Raw genomic sequence first — 21516 nt, 5'->3', positions numbered from 1 at the left:
ATATATGCATGGACTAAGGGGGGATTATATATACATGGACTGGGGGGGAGCATATATACATGGACTGGGGGAAGGCGCATATATACATGGACTGGGGGAGGGAGAATATATACATGGACTGGGGGGGAGCATATATACATGGACTGGGGGGGAGCATATATACATGGACTGGGGGGGAGCATATATACATGGACTGGGGGAGGGAGCATATATACATGGACTGGGGGAGGGAGCATTTATACATGGACTGGGGGAGAGAGTATATATACTTGGACTGGTGGAGGGAGCATATATACATGGACTGGTGGGAGCATATATACAAGGATTGGGGGAGCATATATACAAGATTGAGGGGAGGGCAGCATATATACCAGGATTGAGGGGAGGGCCAGCATATATACCAGGATTGAGGGGAGGGCCAGCATATATACAAGAATGAGGGGAGGGCAGCATATATACAAGGATGAGGGCAGGGTAGCATATATACAAGGATGGGGGCAGCATATATACAAGGATGAGGGTAGGGCAGCATATATACAAGGATGAGGGTAGGGCATCATATATACAAGGATGGGGGGCAGCATATATACAAGGATAGGGGGCAGCATATATACAATGATGGGGGGCAGCATATATACAAGGATGGGGAGGGCAGCATATATACAAGGATGGGGAGGGCAGCATATATACAAGAATGGGAGGGCAGCATATATACAAGGATGGGGGGAGGGCAGCATATATACAAGGATGGGGGGAGGGCAGCATATATACAAGGATGGGGGGAGGGCAGCATATATACAAGGATGAGGGGAGGGCAGCATATATACAAGGATGGAGGGAGGGCAGCATATATACAAGGATGGGGGGAGGGCAGCATATATACAAGGATGGGGGGAGGGCAGCATATATACAAGGATGGGGGAGGGCAGCATATATACAAGGATGGGGAGAGGACAGCATATATACAAGGATGGGGGATGGGTAACATATATACAAGGATGGGGGGAGGGCAGCATATATACAAGGATGAGGGGAGGGCAGCATATATACAAGGATGGGGGGAGGGCAGCATATATACAAGGATGAGGGGAGGGCAGCATATATACAAGGATGGGGGGAGGGCAGCATATATACAAGGATGGGGGGAGGGCAGCATATATACAAGGATGGGGGGAGGGCAGCATATATACAAGGATGGGGGGAGGGCAGCATATATACAAGGATGGGGGGAGGGCAGCATATATACAAGGATGGGGGGAGGGCAGCATATATACAAGGATGGGGGAAAGGCAGCATATATACAAGGATGGGGGGAGGGCAGCATATATACATGGATTGGGGGGGCAGCATATATACAAGGATGAGGGCAGCATATATACAAGGATGGGGGAGGGCAGCATATATACAAGGATGAGGGCAGCATACATACAAGGATGGGGGGAGGCCAGCATATTTACAAGGATGGGGGCAGCATACATACAAGGATGGGGGGAGGCCAGCATATTTACAAGGATGGGGGGAGGGCAGCATATATACAAGGATGGGGGGAGGCCAGCATATATACAAGGATGGGGGAGCGCAACATATATACAAGGATGGGGGGAGGGCAGCATATATACAAGGATGGGGGGAGGGCAGCATATATACAAGGATGGGGGGAGGGCAGCATATATACAAGGATGGGGGGAGGGCAGCATATATACAAGGATGGGGGGAGGGCAGCATATTTACAAGGATGGGGGAGGGCAGCATATATACAAGGATGGGGGAGCGCAGCATATATACAAGGATGGGGGAGCGCAGCATATATACAAGGATGGGGGAGCGCAGCATATATACAAGGATGGGGGAGCGCAGCATATATACAAGGATGGGGGGAGGGCAGCATATATACAAGGATGGGGGAGCGCAGCATATATACAAGGATGGTGGCATATAAGAAGATGGGGGTGAGCACATTCTTTATTTCTGCGGTCTCATACCCCTGCTCCTTCCCGTGGCTGCTCTATACTGCGCTCACCTGCTCTTTGTATTAGTTGTTTTTTCTAAACTAAAAGCTCAATATTCAGGTTAAATTGCGGTGTTGGCACATGGCGATAAATAAGTGGGTTTTGAGTTGCAGTTTGGGCACTCTGTCTCTAAAAGGTTCGCCATCACTGTTTTGGACCTTTGTCAAGCCTTGAGAAAGGACCATGCGGGTCTGAGACATGTTGCCTGGGAGCGCAGGGGACATTTTTTTTCTGCCTTTTTAGTTTTTGTACTGTTGTGTTCAACCATTCTTTTGGGCCTTTTATACTACTGGATCTATAAAGCAATTCTTTTAAGAAGAAGTGAGTGTCGGCTACTGTTTGGACTGTTGCTATTACTGCAGTATTTTGCCATGCTCCTCGACAGGTGAGCTCTTTTTTAACATTTCTGCTCGTCATTTTTGGGGCCCAGGCAGCCATCATTGCGAGCGGCATATTACAATATTAGTATCACTAGTGGAAAAGGTCATGTATGAGGCAGGCAAAGTGTCCAAAGTGTCATAAATAAGGTCAGTACACCACAAAGAGAGGCCATTTACCTACTGCTATAATCCGAGACGCTTAGTCACTCACCGTTCTGATCATCCAGCTCATTTCCGATATCATATCCCATCTGCTTCTGGCGGGTGATAATGGACGAGAGGGCGTCCAGGCCGGCATCTTGTTCTGTGGGCAGACATAGAATGTCCATGTAACATTACAAGTATGAACTTCTGATATTAATTACTTTCAAGTTCTAACTTCTTAGAAGCCACGTTCAGTATTGACGGCGGCATCTAAGGGGTTAACCGGCCAAGATCGAAGCTGGCTTTGAGAATGGTTATTGGGTATCCGCTGATGATGCGGGTGCAGCTCCTACTAATCCATCCCAATGGCGTACATTTACAGTGCTTTTTGGGGACTTTTTTTTATTATATTTATTATTTATTTTTTCATCTAAATGCATGTATTTGGGAATAAAAAAAATTTTTTTTTTAAATTGGGGTTTCATTACAAATCTTGCACAGTTTGCTTTCTATGGCCTACCTATTGCTGTCTGCAGTATGAGTTAACTATAAATCCATCAGTGAGCTCATATCACTCTTTTATTTGTCTCTTTGTGAACTCTTCTCAGCTGATTTATGACCACCGACCACACCAAAAGTTGATTGTGAAGGGAAACAGAGAGCCTGTAAAAGCCAAATGGTGCAACGTTTTTAACAAAAACCCAATTGCAAAAATGATTTTTAGCCCCAAATACATAGAACGAAAGAATAAAAATGTTCCCAATGGTGGATATTCTCTTAAAGGCCCAGCATATGGTGCTAAAGGGTTATGGGTTTCTTCTCCTTTTTAGTAGAACGTTGTCCTGAAATTGGGGTAATTGCACGATCCAGCGATGAGTTGAAATCTTTGGTGAATCTAGGTGCAAGTGTTTCTCTACAGCTCCCCAACAGGTCAAGTGAGGTATTACACAGTTCCTATTGAAATGAATGCAATTCACAGATGTGCCGAGTCCTCCAGAGAGTATCGGTCTGCACAGAAGAATTCTGAATGCAGCTCTGGATGTGGGTGGAGGATCATGTAACATACTGATACAAGAAGTACTGCAGTGTTGTATTTTATGCATTTACCTAGCATTACTTGCTGATATGACGCGGCACACGTTTAGAAACCCGGGACACAAAGGGTTACAATGGATTGTCCAGACAGCAATTCGTTCAGTCCTAATCTGGGACAGCTCCGCGGATTCCAGACACCACAAGGGCATTGCGGTGTCGGTGTGCAGAGGCCCAGATGTGCGCTAATTACATTTTCTCGGCATTAGAAAACTCTGGGGGTCTTATTTTTCCCTCCTTTTCTTAATTAGTCTTCTAGTACCTCACTACAAGAAAGCAGAGGCTACTGCTGCCCTGGGATCAAAAATCCAGAAGGATCAGAGATGTATAAAATTGACAAATAAAAAAAAAAAAAATTAGAAATACCTAAAAAAAAATCAGCAAACACTGTGAATTTCCGCAGTGCAGGATTATTTCTATAACTACGGGACCTCCAGCAGCGAGCAGCACTCGGTGGAGCCGTACGGCTGGGGAGAATCTTTTGCAGGCTGATTTCTAGGAACGCTTTCGCACTGCCAGAACATGTAATCTTGTCGATCTGACAGCTTTGTTCTTTTGAAATTGGACCCAGGGAAAACGTTTGCAACAAATTAGGCCTAATTTTCTGTAATGCTACGGTATGAGCGTACTTACACGCAGAAAATCGTCTGATAATTGGTGTGGACAGCCCTTAAAAAAAAAAAAGGGCGTTGGTGATCGCTGCTCAGCCCGCCTGAAGCCCATTAGGATGGACGGGTGGTGAGAGGCTGGATTGCTATAGACGTTGGCATCGGCTGGCATTATAAAGGGTATCACACATGGATGCAATCAGGAGGAGAAATGCAGAATTCAGACTTCTGCTCCCCACTGGGAATAGGAGATCTGCCCGTCACATCTGCCGAGGAAGGAAAGTGAAAACTGGATGTTACAAAGTGGTCACCGGTGCAATTTTAAAGGGGTTATCCAGTACTGAGATCGGATAGGTCATCAGTATGAAATCTGGTGGGGGTCCGTCATCCACCCCCACACTGATCAGTTCCGGTGACAGCTCAGTATACTGCGAGGAGCAGCCATTTTTGGTACTGCATCTCAGTATGTGATCTGAGCAGCCCCATTGAAGGGGGAGCCTAAGAAGAGGTCATAAATATCGAAGTCTTGGACAATGTTATTAATGTTGCATACACCTCCCATTCAACAAGCGGAAGTCAAAAAGTGTCTTGTTGGCCATTGTCTGGCCAGTATACGTTAGAGCTGCGGTTTTACGGATGCATGGAATAGTTCAGCAGCTTGACCGAACATAAAATGTGTATGGAGGCCTAACGATGTCGGCAAAGATAAGGATTCATCCTGCGGGCATAGAGAGAACAGGAGCAGTTGGCTGAGAGTCCGTGTGTATGGGCAAGTCGGGAGATATAGTAGTTGGGAGAAGCTCGTACAGCTATCTAGTATGTATGGGGGCTTTATGGGAGTCCATATATGATGGGTGCATCTGTTCTGCATACCAGACAATCCCTTTTACATGTACATCATGAACTGTGGCTGAAAAGACAAGAGGGTGACCAAAAATAATGCTTTTGTTTTAAGTGCAGATGTTTTATTTGCAGGAGAATACACAGGTTTGTTTGCAATGTCTCTTTTCTACCATTGATGTTAAAGGGAAGAGTCTCCCAAGAAATCTGCTTTGTCCTAGAGCCGCATGATTACTGTGCAATCTTCTCATGTCCTCATCTCGAGTCCTGCATATTCTACCCTACACCCATCAATTTTACCCGGTGGGATCGGCACAAAGAATGTGTCCAAAATTGACCCCGATGTCACGTGCTGGCACAGGTTACCTGCTATCATCCGCTGCTGTTGTTGCCTCAGCTCCCCAATCCCAAGACCCCGTGTCTCCTCCGGCTCCTCCAACACCCAGGGATTGTACTGAGAAGATCCCGCAGCTCCACCGCCGGCCATCAGACTCGACCTGGTCAAAGATTAAAAGGAGAAATTAATGCAATGGTAAATTACGACCTAATTTATAGCAGTGTTTACCAGCTCTTGCAAAACTACAAGTCCCAGCATGCCCTGACTGCAAGTCACTTTCGGCTTGGAGAGTATCATATGTTGGCACAACGTCAAAGCGGGATGTGAAGGAGTCTGGCTCAATAGCTAAGCCAGACTCCTTTTCTATTACTTTCTGATATATATTTTTTGATTATTATTTTATGACATTTTCTTCTTCTAGAAAACCCCTTTAAGGCTCCATTCCCACATATCATAAGCCGAACAATTTAGAAATGTCAAAAGATGCAAATTAGGCCCAGCAGAGGATGGCGGCAGGAAAGTGATGACGTCCCTGACTATTCACTGCAGTATAACGTGCCATCAGGTGGTGTATAGCGCCATCTACTGATCAGTTTTGGGAAGTACAAAAACCTAATGTAAAAATATAGGCTATGTTCACACATCATGTTTTTTTTGGAGTCAATTTTCTGCAGCAAAACCTGATCCTCAAGGGCATTTTGTTCAGGATTTTTCTTGCAGCTTTGGTGCTTTTTTTATGCATTTTTGGTGCGTTTTTTTCACTGTCCTTCTGTCTCTTTTATACAGTTCTGTGAAAAAAAGAACCCCATCGTATTTTGGCATCAAAAACACTGAAAAAAATGCTGATACAAATTTTTATGCGCTTTTGAATTTCACCATTGTAAGACATATCATTATTTGATCACAGGGGGCCCGTGTTGTAAATTTCGGACAACGTCTGGGATGGATGCAGGGAAGAAAGGAAGCACGGGTTAGGTTATGACTTCAGATATACAGACTTTGCCTTCCAAACCCACAAATCTGTTGAGAAATATTTGTCTTTCTCCACATATGAGCCATTTCTTCTGGAAAAGTTGATAAAATGTATCCTGCTCAAGAAATGTCAGACTGCAAGCTCACTGAGGGATCGGATTACAGATGTCTATTGAAGTATATAGAGGAGGAAACAGTAAACAGAGACAAATCCTACTGCTTCCTAATATGTTTTATCATTCCCCCGTGCTCCACTCACAGCCGCACTGCTCTGTACTACTGTATAATGTCCTCCATGCTGTGCTGCTTTCTATGTTTTATCCCACCCACTCCTCCATTCACAGCAACACTGTTCAGAAATAATTTAAAATGATCTACAAAGCTGCCACTTTGAGTGTTTTATATTACCCCAGTGCTGCACTTACGACTACACTACTCAATACTGCTACGCTGCTTCCTATGTTTTATTTCACTGCTCAGTACTGCAGTTCAATATCCTCATTCCTGCTGCTTTGTAGTAGTTATCACAACCAAGTGCTGAATTTACAGCTACACTGCTCAATACTGCTGTATAATGTCCTCCATACTGCGGTTTCATGGTAGTTATCACAACCAAGTGCTGAATTTACAGCTACACTGCTCAGTACTGCTGTATAATGTCCTCCATACTGCTGTTTCGTGGTAGTTATCACAACCAAGTGCTAGATTTACAGCTACACTGCTCAGTACTGTTGTATCAAGTCCTCCAAGATGCTGCTTTGAAGAAGATGTTTATCACAACCAAGGGCTGAATTTACAGCTGCACTTCTCAGTACTGCTGTATAATGTCCTCCATATTGCTATTTTGTTGTATTTATCACAATCCAGTGCTAGATTTACAGCTACACTGTTCATTACTGCTGTATAATGTTCTCCACACTGCTGTTGCTTCTCAAAATGTGCTAGATAGAGAGAAAGGAGAGCATGAATCTTTCATTTGTTTGACTACTGAGTAAGGAAATCATCATAACAGCTAGTCTTCACCCACTAGCTCAGATACAACTGGAAATTAGACACAGAGCCTTCAGAGGGGAAAACTGATGAAAGGTGCAGGATACAAGCCATCTTATGGCCTGAGATAGAGTTATTCCTCGTGTTCATGCGCATGGCAGCTTATCCTGAAAAGTCTCCTGAAATGAGGCTCTCCTGCCTCCTCCTTTCTAATCTGAAGGTCGATGCCTACTGTTACACCTCCATCACAGGGACTTATGAAGAATGATCAGAAAAGAGCAGAGCCATATATACTGAACTGGCCAGATGGCCACACTAAGGATTGCTAGAAAGAATGTCCTACAAATGCATTATGTAAATAATTTTTATTAGTCAGCACATGATGAAAATTTTCTGTCAGTGATCACGTCGCAAATCAGCTGAAAATCTACTGCATGCTTCCCCCTCCCCTTGCATGTTTATGAGATTTGTATAAATCTCATTCATTTGTACTGTAATTAAATCCACAGTAAGTGTTTTATCTCACTCTGATGCTGGATTCATAGCTAAACTGCTTAGTATTGCTGTATAATATCTCAACCCCCTTTCACCCAGTGCTGGATTCATAGCTCCATTGCTCAGTACTGCTGTATAATGTCATCAACACTGCTGCTTCTTTCTTGTGTTTTATCTCACCACATAGCTGGATTCACAGCTACACTGCTCAGTAGTGCTACAAAATTTCCTTATGCAGCTGCTACAGAATTTCCTCATGCACCTGCAATTAAATGTTAGATCTCTCTCCAGTGCTGGATTAACAGCAACACTGCTTAGTACTGCTGCATAATATCCCTAGTGCTACTGCTTCTTTCTTGAGTTTTAGCTCACTGCACAGCAGACTTCACAGGTACAATGCACAGGAGGGTGCAGCCGAGCCACAATGCTATTGGGGGGTGGATCACTCAGCTGCACTGATGGTCATCCTCTGACATGCCCATGAAGGGTAGCTCCCTGGCATGTATATAGGTAAGGTGGCAGTCACCTAACCTAAAGTGTTAAGCGCCATTCTGTTTTATGGCATGTAAGTTATGGTTATACTATCTGTCCTGCTAGCTGTCCTGTACACTTAAAGGGACTGTGATATTGATAACCTAACCTTACCTGAACCCCCACCCACTGATCAGCTGTTATCAGGTCCCACAGTGTTCAGAAGTATACTGAGCTGTATCAAACTTTCTAAAAAGAGGTTTGGGTAGCATTTACACCTTACTGATTACAGTCCATGAAGCTTTGACAGTAAGCCGCTAGCCTACCCCTGGGGATTGTATTGTCCTGTACTGAATCACTTTTAACTCCGACTCATTAAAAAAATGAGTGACAATCGTCACCTCTTACTGATCGCCTCTTTTATACCGATGCAGAGACACAGCCCGATTATCTCTGCAGGAAAGTGTAATCTCCCTGACATGTTTGGTAAGCAGAACTTCCTCTGTGTCCTGTGATCGGACCGGCTCGGCTTTTTTTTACTGGTGTGAAGATTAAAGATTATCCAATTAGCCACCCACTGCCTGCGTTCACTTAATCGCCTAAACCCCTGAAATCACGGCTGTGCGCTGGACTGTGCACATCGCTTCTGATTACACTAGCAGATTTAACTAATTATCACACTTGTTTAAAAGGATGGCGTTGTACAGGCGTGGGGCTGAGAGAGACATTGTGGGATCCCAAACTGTATGCTGCACTCTGAGCCCACTGTACCCAATACAAGAAAGCCAACAGCAGCCCAACACACATCAGTGAAAAATTATACATCAGTACGGCAGGTCTTGTGGGGTGGTCCGGTATCGGGCGGGTCTTGTAGGGTCTTTCCGGTGTATGGCAGGTCTTGTGGGGTCTTTCCGCTGTACGACAGATCTTGTGGGGTCTTTCCAGTATCAAGTGTGTCTTGTGGGGTCTATCTGGTACCCAGCAGGTTTTGTGGGGTCTTTCCGGTATCTGGCAAATCTTGTGGGGTGCCCTCAGTACATGGTGGGTCTTCTAAGGTGCTCACAGTATGTAGTAGTTAGTGCATACAAAAAGTGATCCAAGGAAGGAAAAACATTCATTCAGAAACAGGTTCATGGACACCTGAAGCTTATTGATGTGTGTGGGGAATTAAGGCGCACAAGTGCCTACCAGGTCCAATGCCAAAGAAAAGCAACTGTACCTCAAATTATATTGATAAATGTGTTATGATAGAAAGGTTTCAGGAGATGCAGAGCATCGCACCTATAATAGAAAGGTGTCAGGACACAGAGCATCACAGCTAGGCTAGAAAGAGGTCAGGACATAGAGCATCACAGCTAGGATAGAAATTTATCGGGACACAGAGCGTCACATCTACAATAGAAAGATGTCAGGACATGCAGAGCATCGCAGCTATGATAGAAAAATGTAAAGCATGCAGAGCATTGCTGCTGTGATAGAAAGATGTCAGGACATGCAGAGCATCGCAGCTATGATAGAAAAATGTAAAGCATGCAGAGCATTGCTGCTATGATAGAAAGTTGTTGGGACAAGCAGAACATCGCAGCTATGATAGAAAGGTCTTAGGACATGCAGAGAATCGCAGCTAGCGCCCGGTCAGAGTGCCTATAACAACCCTTGCCTTCAGTGGGCACGCGTTCATCTGAAGTGGACCTTGGCATAATGGAAGAAGGCATCCTGGTCTGATGAATCAGGTTTTCCATAATGTGGACAGCCGGGTACGTGTGTGTTACTTCCCCTGGAGAGGAGATGCCACCAGGATGCGGTATGGGAAGAAGACAAGCAGCGGAGGAAGAGTTATGGGGCAATGTTCTGCTGGAAACCTTGTGTCCTGGCAGCATATGGCAGTGACATGTACCACCTATCTAACCATTGTACAAAGCCCCCATCCTGGGAGTGGGATTCCCTAATGGCAGTGCCTCTTTCAGCAGGATAATGGTTGGTCAGGAATAATCTGAGGAATATGAGAAAGAGATGGAGGCGACGACATGTCTCCAAACTCCACTGATCTCAGTCCCATAGATCATCTGTGGGATGTGCTGGAGAATCAAGTCCTAGTGTTGTCACTTGATCTGGACTCTACAACCTCTGATGTCCTGAGGTATCCGGCAACAGATCCTATAAGTTGCTTGTTATGGCCTCCATGGATCGGACTAGCTTTTCCAGCACATCCCACAGATGATTGGTCTGAGATCTGGGAATTTAGAAACAAATCATCACTTTCATCTTTTTGTCATGTTCCTCAGACCATTACTGATCGACCATTATCCAGCTGACTAAGGCATTGTCATTAGGAGATCTGGATGCTGTGAAGGTGGGCACTGTACAATGATTAGGTGGGCGTCACATGCAAATGACGCCACGACCATGTATTCGGAAACAAGAATTTTACTAAAAAAAAACAACCATAAAACAACAACTGAGAAGCTTTTTGGGGATAAGGATTCACATGGATAGAAGTCCCTTTGTCATCTTGCAGATTAGGTAGTAACCAGAGCAATATTCTACCAGGCTGTGTTGTGAAATTTCCATCGGAAAATAAGTATTTTGACTCCCGCAGACCAGGATAAGTCTTCAAGGCCTGAGCGGGAGTTAGTGAGTTATGACCAAATATAAACTCTGATTAATTTCCCAAATTTCTTCAGAAGAGAAGATGTGGGCATTGGGACCCGAACCATCATATGATCAGCGGAGCAGTAAGCGTAACAGAGATCGTCACATGGAGGGAGGAAGGGGGACGGAAACTGTCAGCTCAGGGAACAGGGGCTGACGGACACGGCGTGAAGGGCCGGAACAGAAGTCAGAATGTTCCAGCTCTTAAATAAGAAGAAAGGGCGGATTCATCGCTCTGCTACCTCTGCCCCTGTGCCCTATTCAAACTGGCAGTCATAATGGCTTAAATTGGACGGTCAAATAGTTGTTCCATGCTGTGTACGGCCAGACAATGGCGAGGACATATACTCAGGAAAAATAAGGGTTTATAATATTTATAATACAAAAAGCCCAGAGTAAGTTCACACAACATATACACACACACGAAATATACACATTATGTATATATATATATATATATATATATATATATATGTATGTATATACATATATATATATACATATATATATATATATACATATATATATATATATATATATATATATATATATATATATATATATATATATATACACACACACACACACACACACACACACACACACACACACACACACACACACACACACTGCAGACCAAAAGTTTGGACACACCTTCTCATTTAAAGTTTTTTCTGTATTTTCATGACTTTGAAAATTGAACATTCACACTGAAGGCATCAAAACTATGAATTAACACATGTGGAATTATATACTTAACAAAAAAGTGTGAAACAACTGAAAATATGTCTTATATTCTAGGTTCTTCAAAGTAGCCACCTTTTGCTTTGATGACTGCTTTGCACACTCTTGGCATTCTCTTGATGAGCTTCAAGAGGTAGTCACCGGAAATGGTCTTCCAACAATCTTGAAGGCGTTCCCAGAGATGCTTAGCACTTGTTGGCCCTTTTGCCTTCACTCTGCGGTCCAGCTCACCCCAAACATCTCAATTGGGTTCAGGTCTGGTGACTGTGGAGGCCAGGTCATCTGGCGTAGCACCCCATCACTCTCGTTCTTGGTCAAATAGCCCTTACACAGCCTGGAGGTGTGTTTGGGGTCATTGTCCTGTTGAAAAATAAATTATGGTCCAACTAAACGCAAACCGGATGGAATAGCATGCCGCTGCAAGATGCTATGGTAGCCATGCTGGTTCAGTAGGCCTTCAATTTTGAATAAATCCCCAACATTGTCACCAGCAAAGCCCCCCCCACACCATTACACCTCCTCCTCCATGCTTCACGGTGGGAAGCAGGCATGTAGAGTCCATCCGTTCACCTTTTCTGCGTCGCACAAAGACACGGTGGTTGGAACCAAAGATCTCAAATTTGGACTCATCAGAACAAAGCACAGATTTCCACTGGCAGTGGCGTACAGCCAATGGCGGCAGACAACACCACTGCTATGGGGCCCCTGAGCCGAGGGGCCCCAAGCAGCGGGGGACGAGTTGTATTGGTGGATAGTGGTGAGGGGAGGGAGGTTGCGGTGGAGCGGAGCACACACAGTAGCCGCTGAAGTAGCTATCATGTGTGCCCGCTGCTAAAGGGAAATTAATATTCCCTCTTCTCCACTCCCAATGGGCGTGGAGAAGAGGGAATATTCATTCTCTTTAGTAGTGGGCACGGAGGAGTGCTGAGCCGCAGCTCCTGCTGACAGTGCCTGCTACTAAAGAGAATGCATATTCACGCTTCTCCATGGCCATAGTCCATATTTATTTATTTATTTGGGGGGCGGGGCCCAATTAGAGCTTCTGCTATGGGGCCCCATGATTTCTATGTACGCCCCTGTCCACTGGTCTAATGTCCATTCCTTGTGTTCTTTAGCCCAAACAACTCTCTTCTGCTTGTTGCCTGTCCTTAGCAGTGGTTTCCTAGCAGCTATTTTACCATGAAGGCCTGCTGCACAAAGTCTCCTCTTAATAGTTGTTGAAGAGATGTGTCTGCTGCTAGAGCTCTGTGTGGCATTGACCTGGTCTCTAATCTGAGCTGCTGTTAACCTGCGATTTCTGAGGCTGGTGACTCGGATAAACTTATCCTCAGAAGCAGAGGTGACTCTTGGTCTTCCTTTCCTGAGGCGGTCCTCATGTGAGCCAGTTTCTTTGTAGCACTTGATGGTTTTTGCAACTGCACTTGGGGACACTTTCAAAGTTTGCCCAATTTTTCGCATTAACTGACCTTCATTTCTTAAAGTAATGATGGCCACTCGTTTTTCTTTACTTAGAATTTGTATTATTATGGCAAGAAAAAAGCAGCTAACAGTCTATTCAGTAGGACTATCAGCTGTGTATCCACCAGACTTCTGCACAACACAACTGATGGTCCCAACCCTATTTATAAGGCAAGAAATCCCACTTATTAAACCTGACAGGGCACACCTGTGAAGTGAAAACCATTTCCGGTGACTACCTCTTGAAGCTCATCAAGAGAATGCCAAGAGTGTGAAAAGCAGTCATCAAAGCAAAAGGTGGCTACTTTGAAGAACCTAGAATATAAGACATATTTTCAGTTGTTTCACACTTTTTTGTTAAGTATATAATTCCACATGTGTTAATTCATAGTTTTGATGCCTTCAGTGTGAATGTACAATTTTCATAGTCATGAAAATACAGAAAAATCTTTAAATGAGGTGTGTCCAAACTTTTGGTCTGTACTGTATACACACACATACATTATATATATATATATATATATATATATATATATATATATATATATATATATATATATATATACACATATACACACACACAAACTTATTACATATTATATACACATACATACACGCACTCAGTGGGGAAAATAAGTATTTGATACACTGCCGATTATGCAAGTTTCCCACCTACAAAGAATGGAGGGGTCTGTAATTTTTATCGGACGTATACTTCAACTGTGAGAGACAGAATCTAAAAATAAAAACCAGAACAATCACATTGTATGATTTTTTACATAATTAATTTGCATTTTATTGCATGAAATAAGTATTTGATCATCTACCAACCAGCAAGAATTCTGGCTCTTACAGACCTGTTAGTTTTTCTTTCAGAAGCCCTCTTACTCTGCACTCATTACCTGTATAAAAGACACCTGTCCACACACTCAATCAATCACACGCCAACCTCTCCACCATGCTCAAGACTAAAGAGCTGTCTAAGGACACCAGGGACAAAATTGTAGACCAACACAAGGCTGGGATGAGCTACAGGACAATATGCAAGCAGCTTGGTGAGAAGGTAACAACTGGTGGCACAATTATTAGAAAATGGAAAAAACACAAGATGACTGTCAATCTTCCTTAGTCTGGGGCTCCATGCAAGATCTCGCCTCGTGGGGTAAGGTTGATTCTGAAAAAGGTCAAGAATTAGCCCAGGACTACACGGGAGGACCTGGTCAATGACCTGAAGAGAGCTGGGACCACAGTCTCAAACATTACCATTAGTAACACACTACGCTGTCCTGCAGGGCACGCAAGGTCCCCCTGCTCACGCCAGCACATGTCCAGGCCCGTTTGAAGTTTACCAATGACCATCTGGATGATCCAGAGCAGGCATGGGAGAAGGTCATGTGGTCAGATAAGACCAAAATAGAATTTTTTGGTATCAACTCCACTCGCCATGTTTGGAGGAAGAAGAAGGATGAGTACAACCCCAAGAACACCTTCCCAACCGTGAAGCATGGCGGGGGAAACATCATACTTTGGGGGTGCTTTTCTGCAAAGGGGACAGGACGATTGCACCATATTGAACAGAGGATGGATTGGGTCATACATCGAGAGATTTTGGCCAATAACCTTCTTTCCTTAGTAATCGCTTTAAAGATGGGTCGTTGCTGGGTATTCCAGCTTGACAGTGACCCGAAACACACAGCCAGGGCAACTAAGGAGTGGCTCCATAAGAAGCATTTCAAGGTCCTGGAGTGGCCTATCCGGTCTCCAGACCTGAACCCAATAGAAAATCTTTGGAGGGAGCTGAAACTCAATATTGCCCAGTGACAGCCCCGAAACCTGAAAGATCTGGAGAAGATCTGTATGGAGGAGTGGGCCAAAATCCCTGCTGTAGTGTGTGCAAACTTGGTCAAGAACTACATAAAAATCGGACCTCTCTAATTGCAAACAAAGGTTTCTGTACCAAATATTAAGTTCTGTTTTTCTATAGTATCAAATACTTATTTCATGCAATAAAATGCGAATTAATTATGTAAAAATCAAACAATATGATTTTCTGGAATTTTTTTTACAGTTGAAGTGTACGTCCGATAAACATTACAGACCTCTCCATTCTTTGTAGGTGGGAAAACTTGCAAAATCAGCATTATATCAAATACTTAATTTCCACAATATATATACACAATCATGGCTGAAAGTATTGGCACCCTTGAAATTGTTCCAGAAAATGAAGTATTTCTCCCAGAAAATTATTGCAATTACATGTTTTGTTATACACGTTTATTTCCTTTGTGTGTGTTTGGAACACAAAAAAAAAAAACAGAGGAAAAAAGGCAAATTAGACATAATTTCACACAAAACCCCCAAAATGGGCAGGACAAAATTGTTGGCATCTTTCCAAAATTGTGGGTAAACAACTTTGTCTCAAGCATGTGCTGCTCATTCAAACTCATCGGTGGCAAGTAACAGGTGTGGGCAATATGAAAATCACACCTAAAACCAGATAAAGAGGGGAGACGTTGAATCAATCTTTGCATTGTGAGTCTGTGTATGCGTATGCCACATTAAGCATGGAGAACAGAACTGTCTGAGGACTTGAGAACCCAAATTGTTGAAAAATATCAACAATCTCAAGGTTACAAGTCCATCTCCAGAAATCTTCATGTTCCTTTGTACATGGTGTGCAACATAATCAAGAAGTTTACAACCCATGGCACTGTAGCTAATCTCCCTGGACGTGGACGACAGAGAAAAATTGATGAAAGGTTGCAACACAAGATAGTCCGGATGGTGGATAAGCAGACCCAATCAAGTTCCAAAGAAATTCAAGCTGTCCTGCAGGCTCAGAGTGCAGTGTCAGCGTGAACTATCCGTCAACATTTGAATGAAATAAAACGCAATAGCAGAAGATGCAGGAAGACCCCACTGCTGCCGACACAAAGACATAAAAAAGCTACACTGCAGTTTGCCAAAATGTACGTGAATAAGCCAAAATCCTTCTGGGAAAGAGTCTTGTGGACAGATGAGACCAAGATAGAGCTTTTTGGTAAAGCACATCACTCTACTGTTTTCCGTGAAAACGGAACGAGGCCTACAAAGAAAATAACACAGTATCTACAGTCAAATATAGTGGCGGTTCCTAGATGTTTTAGGGTTATTTTGCTGCCTCTGGAACTGGGTGCCTTGACTGTGTGCAAGGCATCATTAAATCTGAATATTACTAAAGGACTTTGGGTCGCAATGTAGTGCCCAGTGTCAGAAAGCTGGGCTTGCATCCTAGGCCATGGGTCTCCCAGCAGGACAATGACCCCAAAAATAGTTCAAGAAGCACCCAGAAATGGGTGGAAAGAAAACGCTGAAGAGTTCTGAAGTGGCAGCAATAAGTCTGGTCTAAATCCTATTGAACACCTGGGGAGAGATGTTAAAATTGCTGTTGGGAGAAGGCCCCTTCAAATATGAGAGACCTGGAGCAGTTTACAAAAGAAGAGTGGTCCAATATTCCAGCTGAGAGGTGTCAGTAGCTTGTTGATGATTATAGGAAGCGATTGATTGCAGTTATTTATTCCAAATGGTGTGCAACCAAATATTAAGTTGAGGGTGCCAACAATTTTATCAGGCCCATTTTCAGGGTTTGGTGTGAAATAATGTAAAATTTGACTTTTATTATCTGTTTTTTTGTGTTGATCCAATACACTCAAAGGAAATAAATGTGAATTAAAAAAAAACGTAATTGCAACACATGAAACTCAATATCAACACTGAAATTGCGACACAGAAGAAAATTAGGGAAGTGGCAATAGACGAGATGTGCAAGTGACGAAAGAACAGTGGAGTAGTTTTCGTGGCTACTTTTCCTTCTTGATGTTGCAATTTCAATGTTTATGAGTATATATGATCTATATCTATCTATCTATATATATCTCTATCTATCTATCTATCTATCTATATACATACACATACATATACACAGTACAGACTAAAAGTTTGGACACACCTTCTCATTTAAAGATTTTTCTGTATTTTCCTGACTATGAAAATTGTACATTCACACTGAAGGCATCAAAACTATGAATTAACACATGTGGAATTACATACTTAACAAAAAAGTGTGAAACAACTGAAAATATGTCTTATATTCTAGGTTCTTCAAAGTAGCCACCTTTTGCTTTGATGACGGCTTTGCACACTCTTGGCATTCTCTTGATGAGCTTCAAGAGGTAGTCACCGGAAATGGTTTTCACTTCACAGGTGTGCCCTGTCAGGTTTAATAAATGGGATTTCTTGCCTTATAAATGGGGTTGGGACCATCAGTTGTGTTGTGCAGAAGTCTGGTGGATACACAGCTGACAGTCCTACTGAATAGACTGTTAGAATTTGTATTATGGCAAGCATAGGCGGATTATAATGAGGGCAATCCGGGCTACCGCCCGGGGCCCCGAGCGGGGTGACTAATGCCGGATTGCCCTCATATGTGCAGGCCGCCGCGGGACATACCGGTAGCAGTGGCGGGAGGGGGGGCGCCGGACCGCTCCCCCAGCAGCGGCCGCCACTACTTCTTCATCGGCCGGGCCAGCACTGCAGCAGTTAACTTCCCTGTGCTGGCCCGGTCGCGTCACTGCTAGGAGACACGGCACTGTGCGCGGCCGTGTCTCCTAGCTGTGACGTCACGCCGTGTGCGCCCGGCCGCGTCACTGCTAGGAGACGCGACCGTGTCTCCTAGCTGTGACATCACGCCGTGCGCGCCCGGCCGCGTCACTGCTAGGAGACACGGCCCTGTGCGCGCCCGTGTCTCCCAGCTGTGACGTCACGCAGTTCGCACCCGGCCTGCACTGCTGCAACGGAGAAGTCAGAGCAGGCAGGAGGAATGGAGCCGGGGGATGGTGTGTGTGTGTGTGTGTGTGTGTGTGTGTGTGTGTGTGTGTGCAGGCAGATATCATTGTGTGATGTCTGTTTATATGTATTTTTGTGTTTCAAATGTGTTTATGCGTGTGTGTATATGTCTGTATATGTTTGTGTGTGTGCGTGACTGCGTGCGGCCTCCTGCTGTCTCTGGGGGGGGGGCGCCGTGCGGCCTCCCACTATGTATAGATGGCGCCGTGCGGCCTCCCGCTATGTATAGATGGCGCCGTGCGGCCGCCCGCTATGTATAGATGGCGAAGTGCGGCCTCCCGCTGTGTATAGATGACTACGTGCGGCCTCCCGCTGAGTATAGATGGCGCCGTGCGGCCTCCTATTGTCTCTGGGGGGGGCGCCGTGCGGCCTCCCGCTGTGTATAGATGGCGCCGTGCGGCCTCCCGCTGTGTATAGATGGCGCCGTGCGGCCTCCCGCTGTGTATAGATGGCTACGTGCGGCCTCCCGCTGTGTATAGATGGCTACGTGCGGCCTCCCGCTGTGTATAGATGGCTACGTGCGGCCTCCCGCTGTGTATAGATGGCTACGTGCGGCCTCCCGCTGTGTATAGATGGCTACGTGCGGCCTCCCGCTGTGTATAGATAGCTACGTGCGGCCTCCCGTTGTGTATAGATGGCTACGTGCGGCCTCCCGCTGTGTATAGATGGCTACGTGCGGCCTCCCGCTGTGTATAGATGGCTACGTGAGGCCTCCCGCTGTGTATAGATGGCTACGTGAGGCCTCCCGCTGTGTATAGATGGCTACGTGAGGCCTCCCGCTGTGTATAGATGGCTACGTGTGCTCAATATTGAGTCATACAATTAATGTAAGGCTATGTGCCCACGATACAAAAATGCTCCGGATTTTTCCTGAGCGTTTCTGCATCTCCCTGGCAGAAGAAACGCATGCGGATTTTACATGCGGATTGTACATGCGTTTTCCTGCCAGGGACATGCGGATGTGAAGCGTTCTTCACTTGCATTTCCGCATGCGGGTTGACAAGCGCTTTCCAAGCGATTTTAGCATCACTTGGAAAGTGCTTGACAACTTGGTTACACTATATAAATCCATGCAAACAGCATGGATTTATATAGTGTGACCGTAAAAGAATGGTAAAAAATAAAAAATATATACTTACCTTCTGAAGGCCTGCCGACGTCAGCGGTCGCGTGACCCGTCACATGACTAAATGACGTCACGCCAGGGGGGGGCCCGCGCCTTCTAAACTGCCCGGGGCCCTTGCTACTCTTAATCCACCCCTGATGGCAAGAAAAAAGCAGCTAAGTAAAGTAAAACGAGTGGCCATCATTACTTTAAGAAATGAAGGTCAATCAGTGCGAAAAATTGGGCAAACTTTGAAAGTGTCCAAGTGCAGTTGCAAAAACCATCAAGCGCTACAAAGAAACTGGCTCACATGAGGACCGCCCCAGGAAAGGAAGACCAAGAGTCACCTCTGCTTCTGAGGATAAGTTTATCCGAGTCACCAGCCTCACAAATCGCAGGTTAACAGCAGCTCAGATTAGAGACCAGGTCAATGCCACACAGAGTTCTAGCAGCAGACACATCTCTTCAACAACTGTTAAGAGGAGACTTTGTGCAGCAGGCCTTCATGGTAAAATAGCTGCTAGGAAACCACTGCTAAGGACAGGCAACAAGCAGAAGAGACTTGTTTGGGCTAAAGAACACAAGGAATGGACATTAGACCAGTGGAAATCTGTGCTTTGGTCTGATGAGTCCAAATTTGAGATCTTTGGTTCCAACCACCGTGTCTTTGTGCGATGCAGAAAAGGTGAACGGATGGACTCTACATGCCTGCTTCCCACCGTGAAGCATGGAGGAGGAGGTGTGATGGTGTGGGGGTGCTTTGCTGGTGACACTGTTGGGGATTTATTCAAAATTGAAGGCATACTGAACCAGCATGGCTACCACAGCATCTTGCAGCGGCATGCTATTCCATCCGGTTTGCGTTTAGTTGGACCATCATTTATTTTTCAACAGGACAATGACCCCAAACACACCTCCAGGCTGTGTAAGGGCTATTTGACCAAGAAGGAGAGTGATGGGGTGCTACGCCAGATGACCTGGCCTCCACAGTCACCAGACCTGAACCCAATCGAGATGGTTTGGGGTGAGCTGGACCGCAGAGTGAAGGCAAAAGGGCCAACAAGTGCTAAGCATCTCTGGGAACTCCTTCAAGATTGTTGGAAGACCATTTCCGGTGACTACCTCTTGAAGCTCATCAAGAGAATGCCAAGAGTGTGCAAAGCAGTCATCAAAGCAAAAGGTGGCTACTTTGAAGAACCTAGAATATAAGACATACTTTCAGTTGTTTTGCACTTTTTTGTTAAGTATATAATTCCACATGTGTTAATTCATAGTTTTGATGCCTTCAGTGTGAATGTACAATTTTCATAGTAATGAAAATACAGAAAAATCTTTAAGTGAGAAGGTGTGTCCAAACTTTTGGTCTGTACGATAGATAGATATAGATCATACACACAGAATAAATGTAAATGAAGTTACACACAGTAAAAAGCAAAAACAACAACAACAAAAAAAAGATTAAGGCCATGTGCCCACGATGCAGAAATGCTTTGGATTTTTTCCTGAGCGTTTCTGCATCTCCCTGGCAGAAGAAAACGCATGCGGATTGTACATGTGGATTGCACATGCGGATTGTACATGCGGATTGTACATGCGTTTTCCTGCCAGGGACATGCGGATGTGAAGCGTTCTTCTCATGCATTTCCGCATGCGGGTTGACAAGCGCTTTCCAAGCGATTTTAGCATCACATGGAAAGTGCTTGACAACTTGGTCACACTATATAAATCCATGCAACCGGCATGGATTTATATAGTGTGACCTTAAGAATGGTAAAAAAATAAAAAAGTAAATCTATACTTACCTTCTGATGGCCCCCGCAGTCTTGCTTCGCTCCGTCCTGGCTTGCCGGCAGCTCGTGGTACACTGAAGGACCTGCTGTCACATGACTAAATGACGCCAGCGCAGGTCCTTCAGTCCACTGCGATCTGCCGGCAAGCGAAGATAAGGACACCGGGGGGCCATCAGAAGGCCTCTTCTCCAAACCCGGGTACCATCCGCACATTGAAACGCATGGATTCCGCATGTATAGATGCAGTGATGCCGATTCCATGCGTTGCAATGCAAGTCAATGGCGGCGGAAACGCCGCGCTTCCGCAAAATAACTGGTAATGCTGCGTATTTTTTCGCAATGATAATCCACAGCGTAAATTTCCGCAGCATGTGCACAGCACATGCGGATTATCATTGGGGAACATGGCAGACCTTCTACCATGCGTTTTTTTAAGCATTTCTGCAGCGGAATTGCCGCCGCAAAAACGCTTAAAAAACGCATTGTGGGCACACAGCCTAATAAATCCATCGGAAAATGCAAAGCCACTGCAAAATCTACATGCG

General features: G+C 44.8%; 1 protein-coding gene across 2 annotated transcripts in view; it reads right to left on the bottom strand.

Moving 5' to 3' along the window:
• Positions 1-21516, bottom strand: part of STX8 (syntaxin 8) — a 247172-nt gene that overhangs the window by 196691 nt on the left and 28965 nt on the right. For both annotated transcript variants that reach the window (XM_073680981.1, XM_073680982.1), the window contains exons 5-6: positions 5440-5570; positions 2601-2693 (exon numbers count right to left, since the gene is read on the bottom strand). In XM_073680981.1, coding sequence (XP_073537082.1) covers positions 2601-2693; positions 5440-5570 — 224 coding nt within the window. The remainder of the gene's footprint in view (positions 1-2600; positions 2694-5439; positions 5571-21516) is intronic.

Source organism: Phyllobates terribilis, unplaced genomic scaffold (assembly GCF_046119375.1).
Source record: "Phyllobates terribilis strain yellow unplaced genomic scaffold, ASM4611937v1 Scaffold_5__5_contigs__length_657084704, whole genome shotgun sequence".
Taxonomy (NCBI): Eukaryota; Metazoa; Chordata; class Amphibia; order Anura; family Dendrobatidae; genus Phyllobates; species Phyllobates terribilis.
The sequence above is the reverse complement of the archived record's forward strand: the minus strand, read 5'-3'. Positions and strand labels throughout refer to the sequence as shown.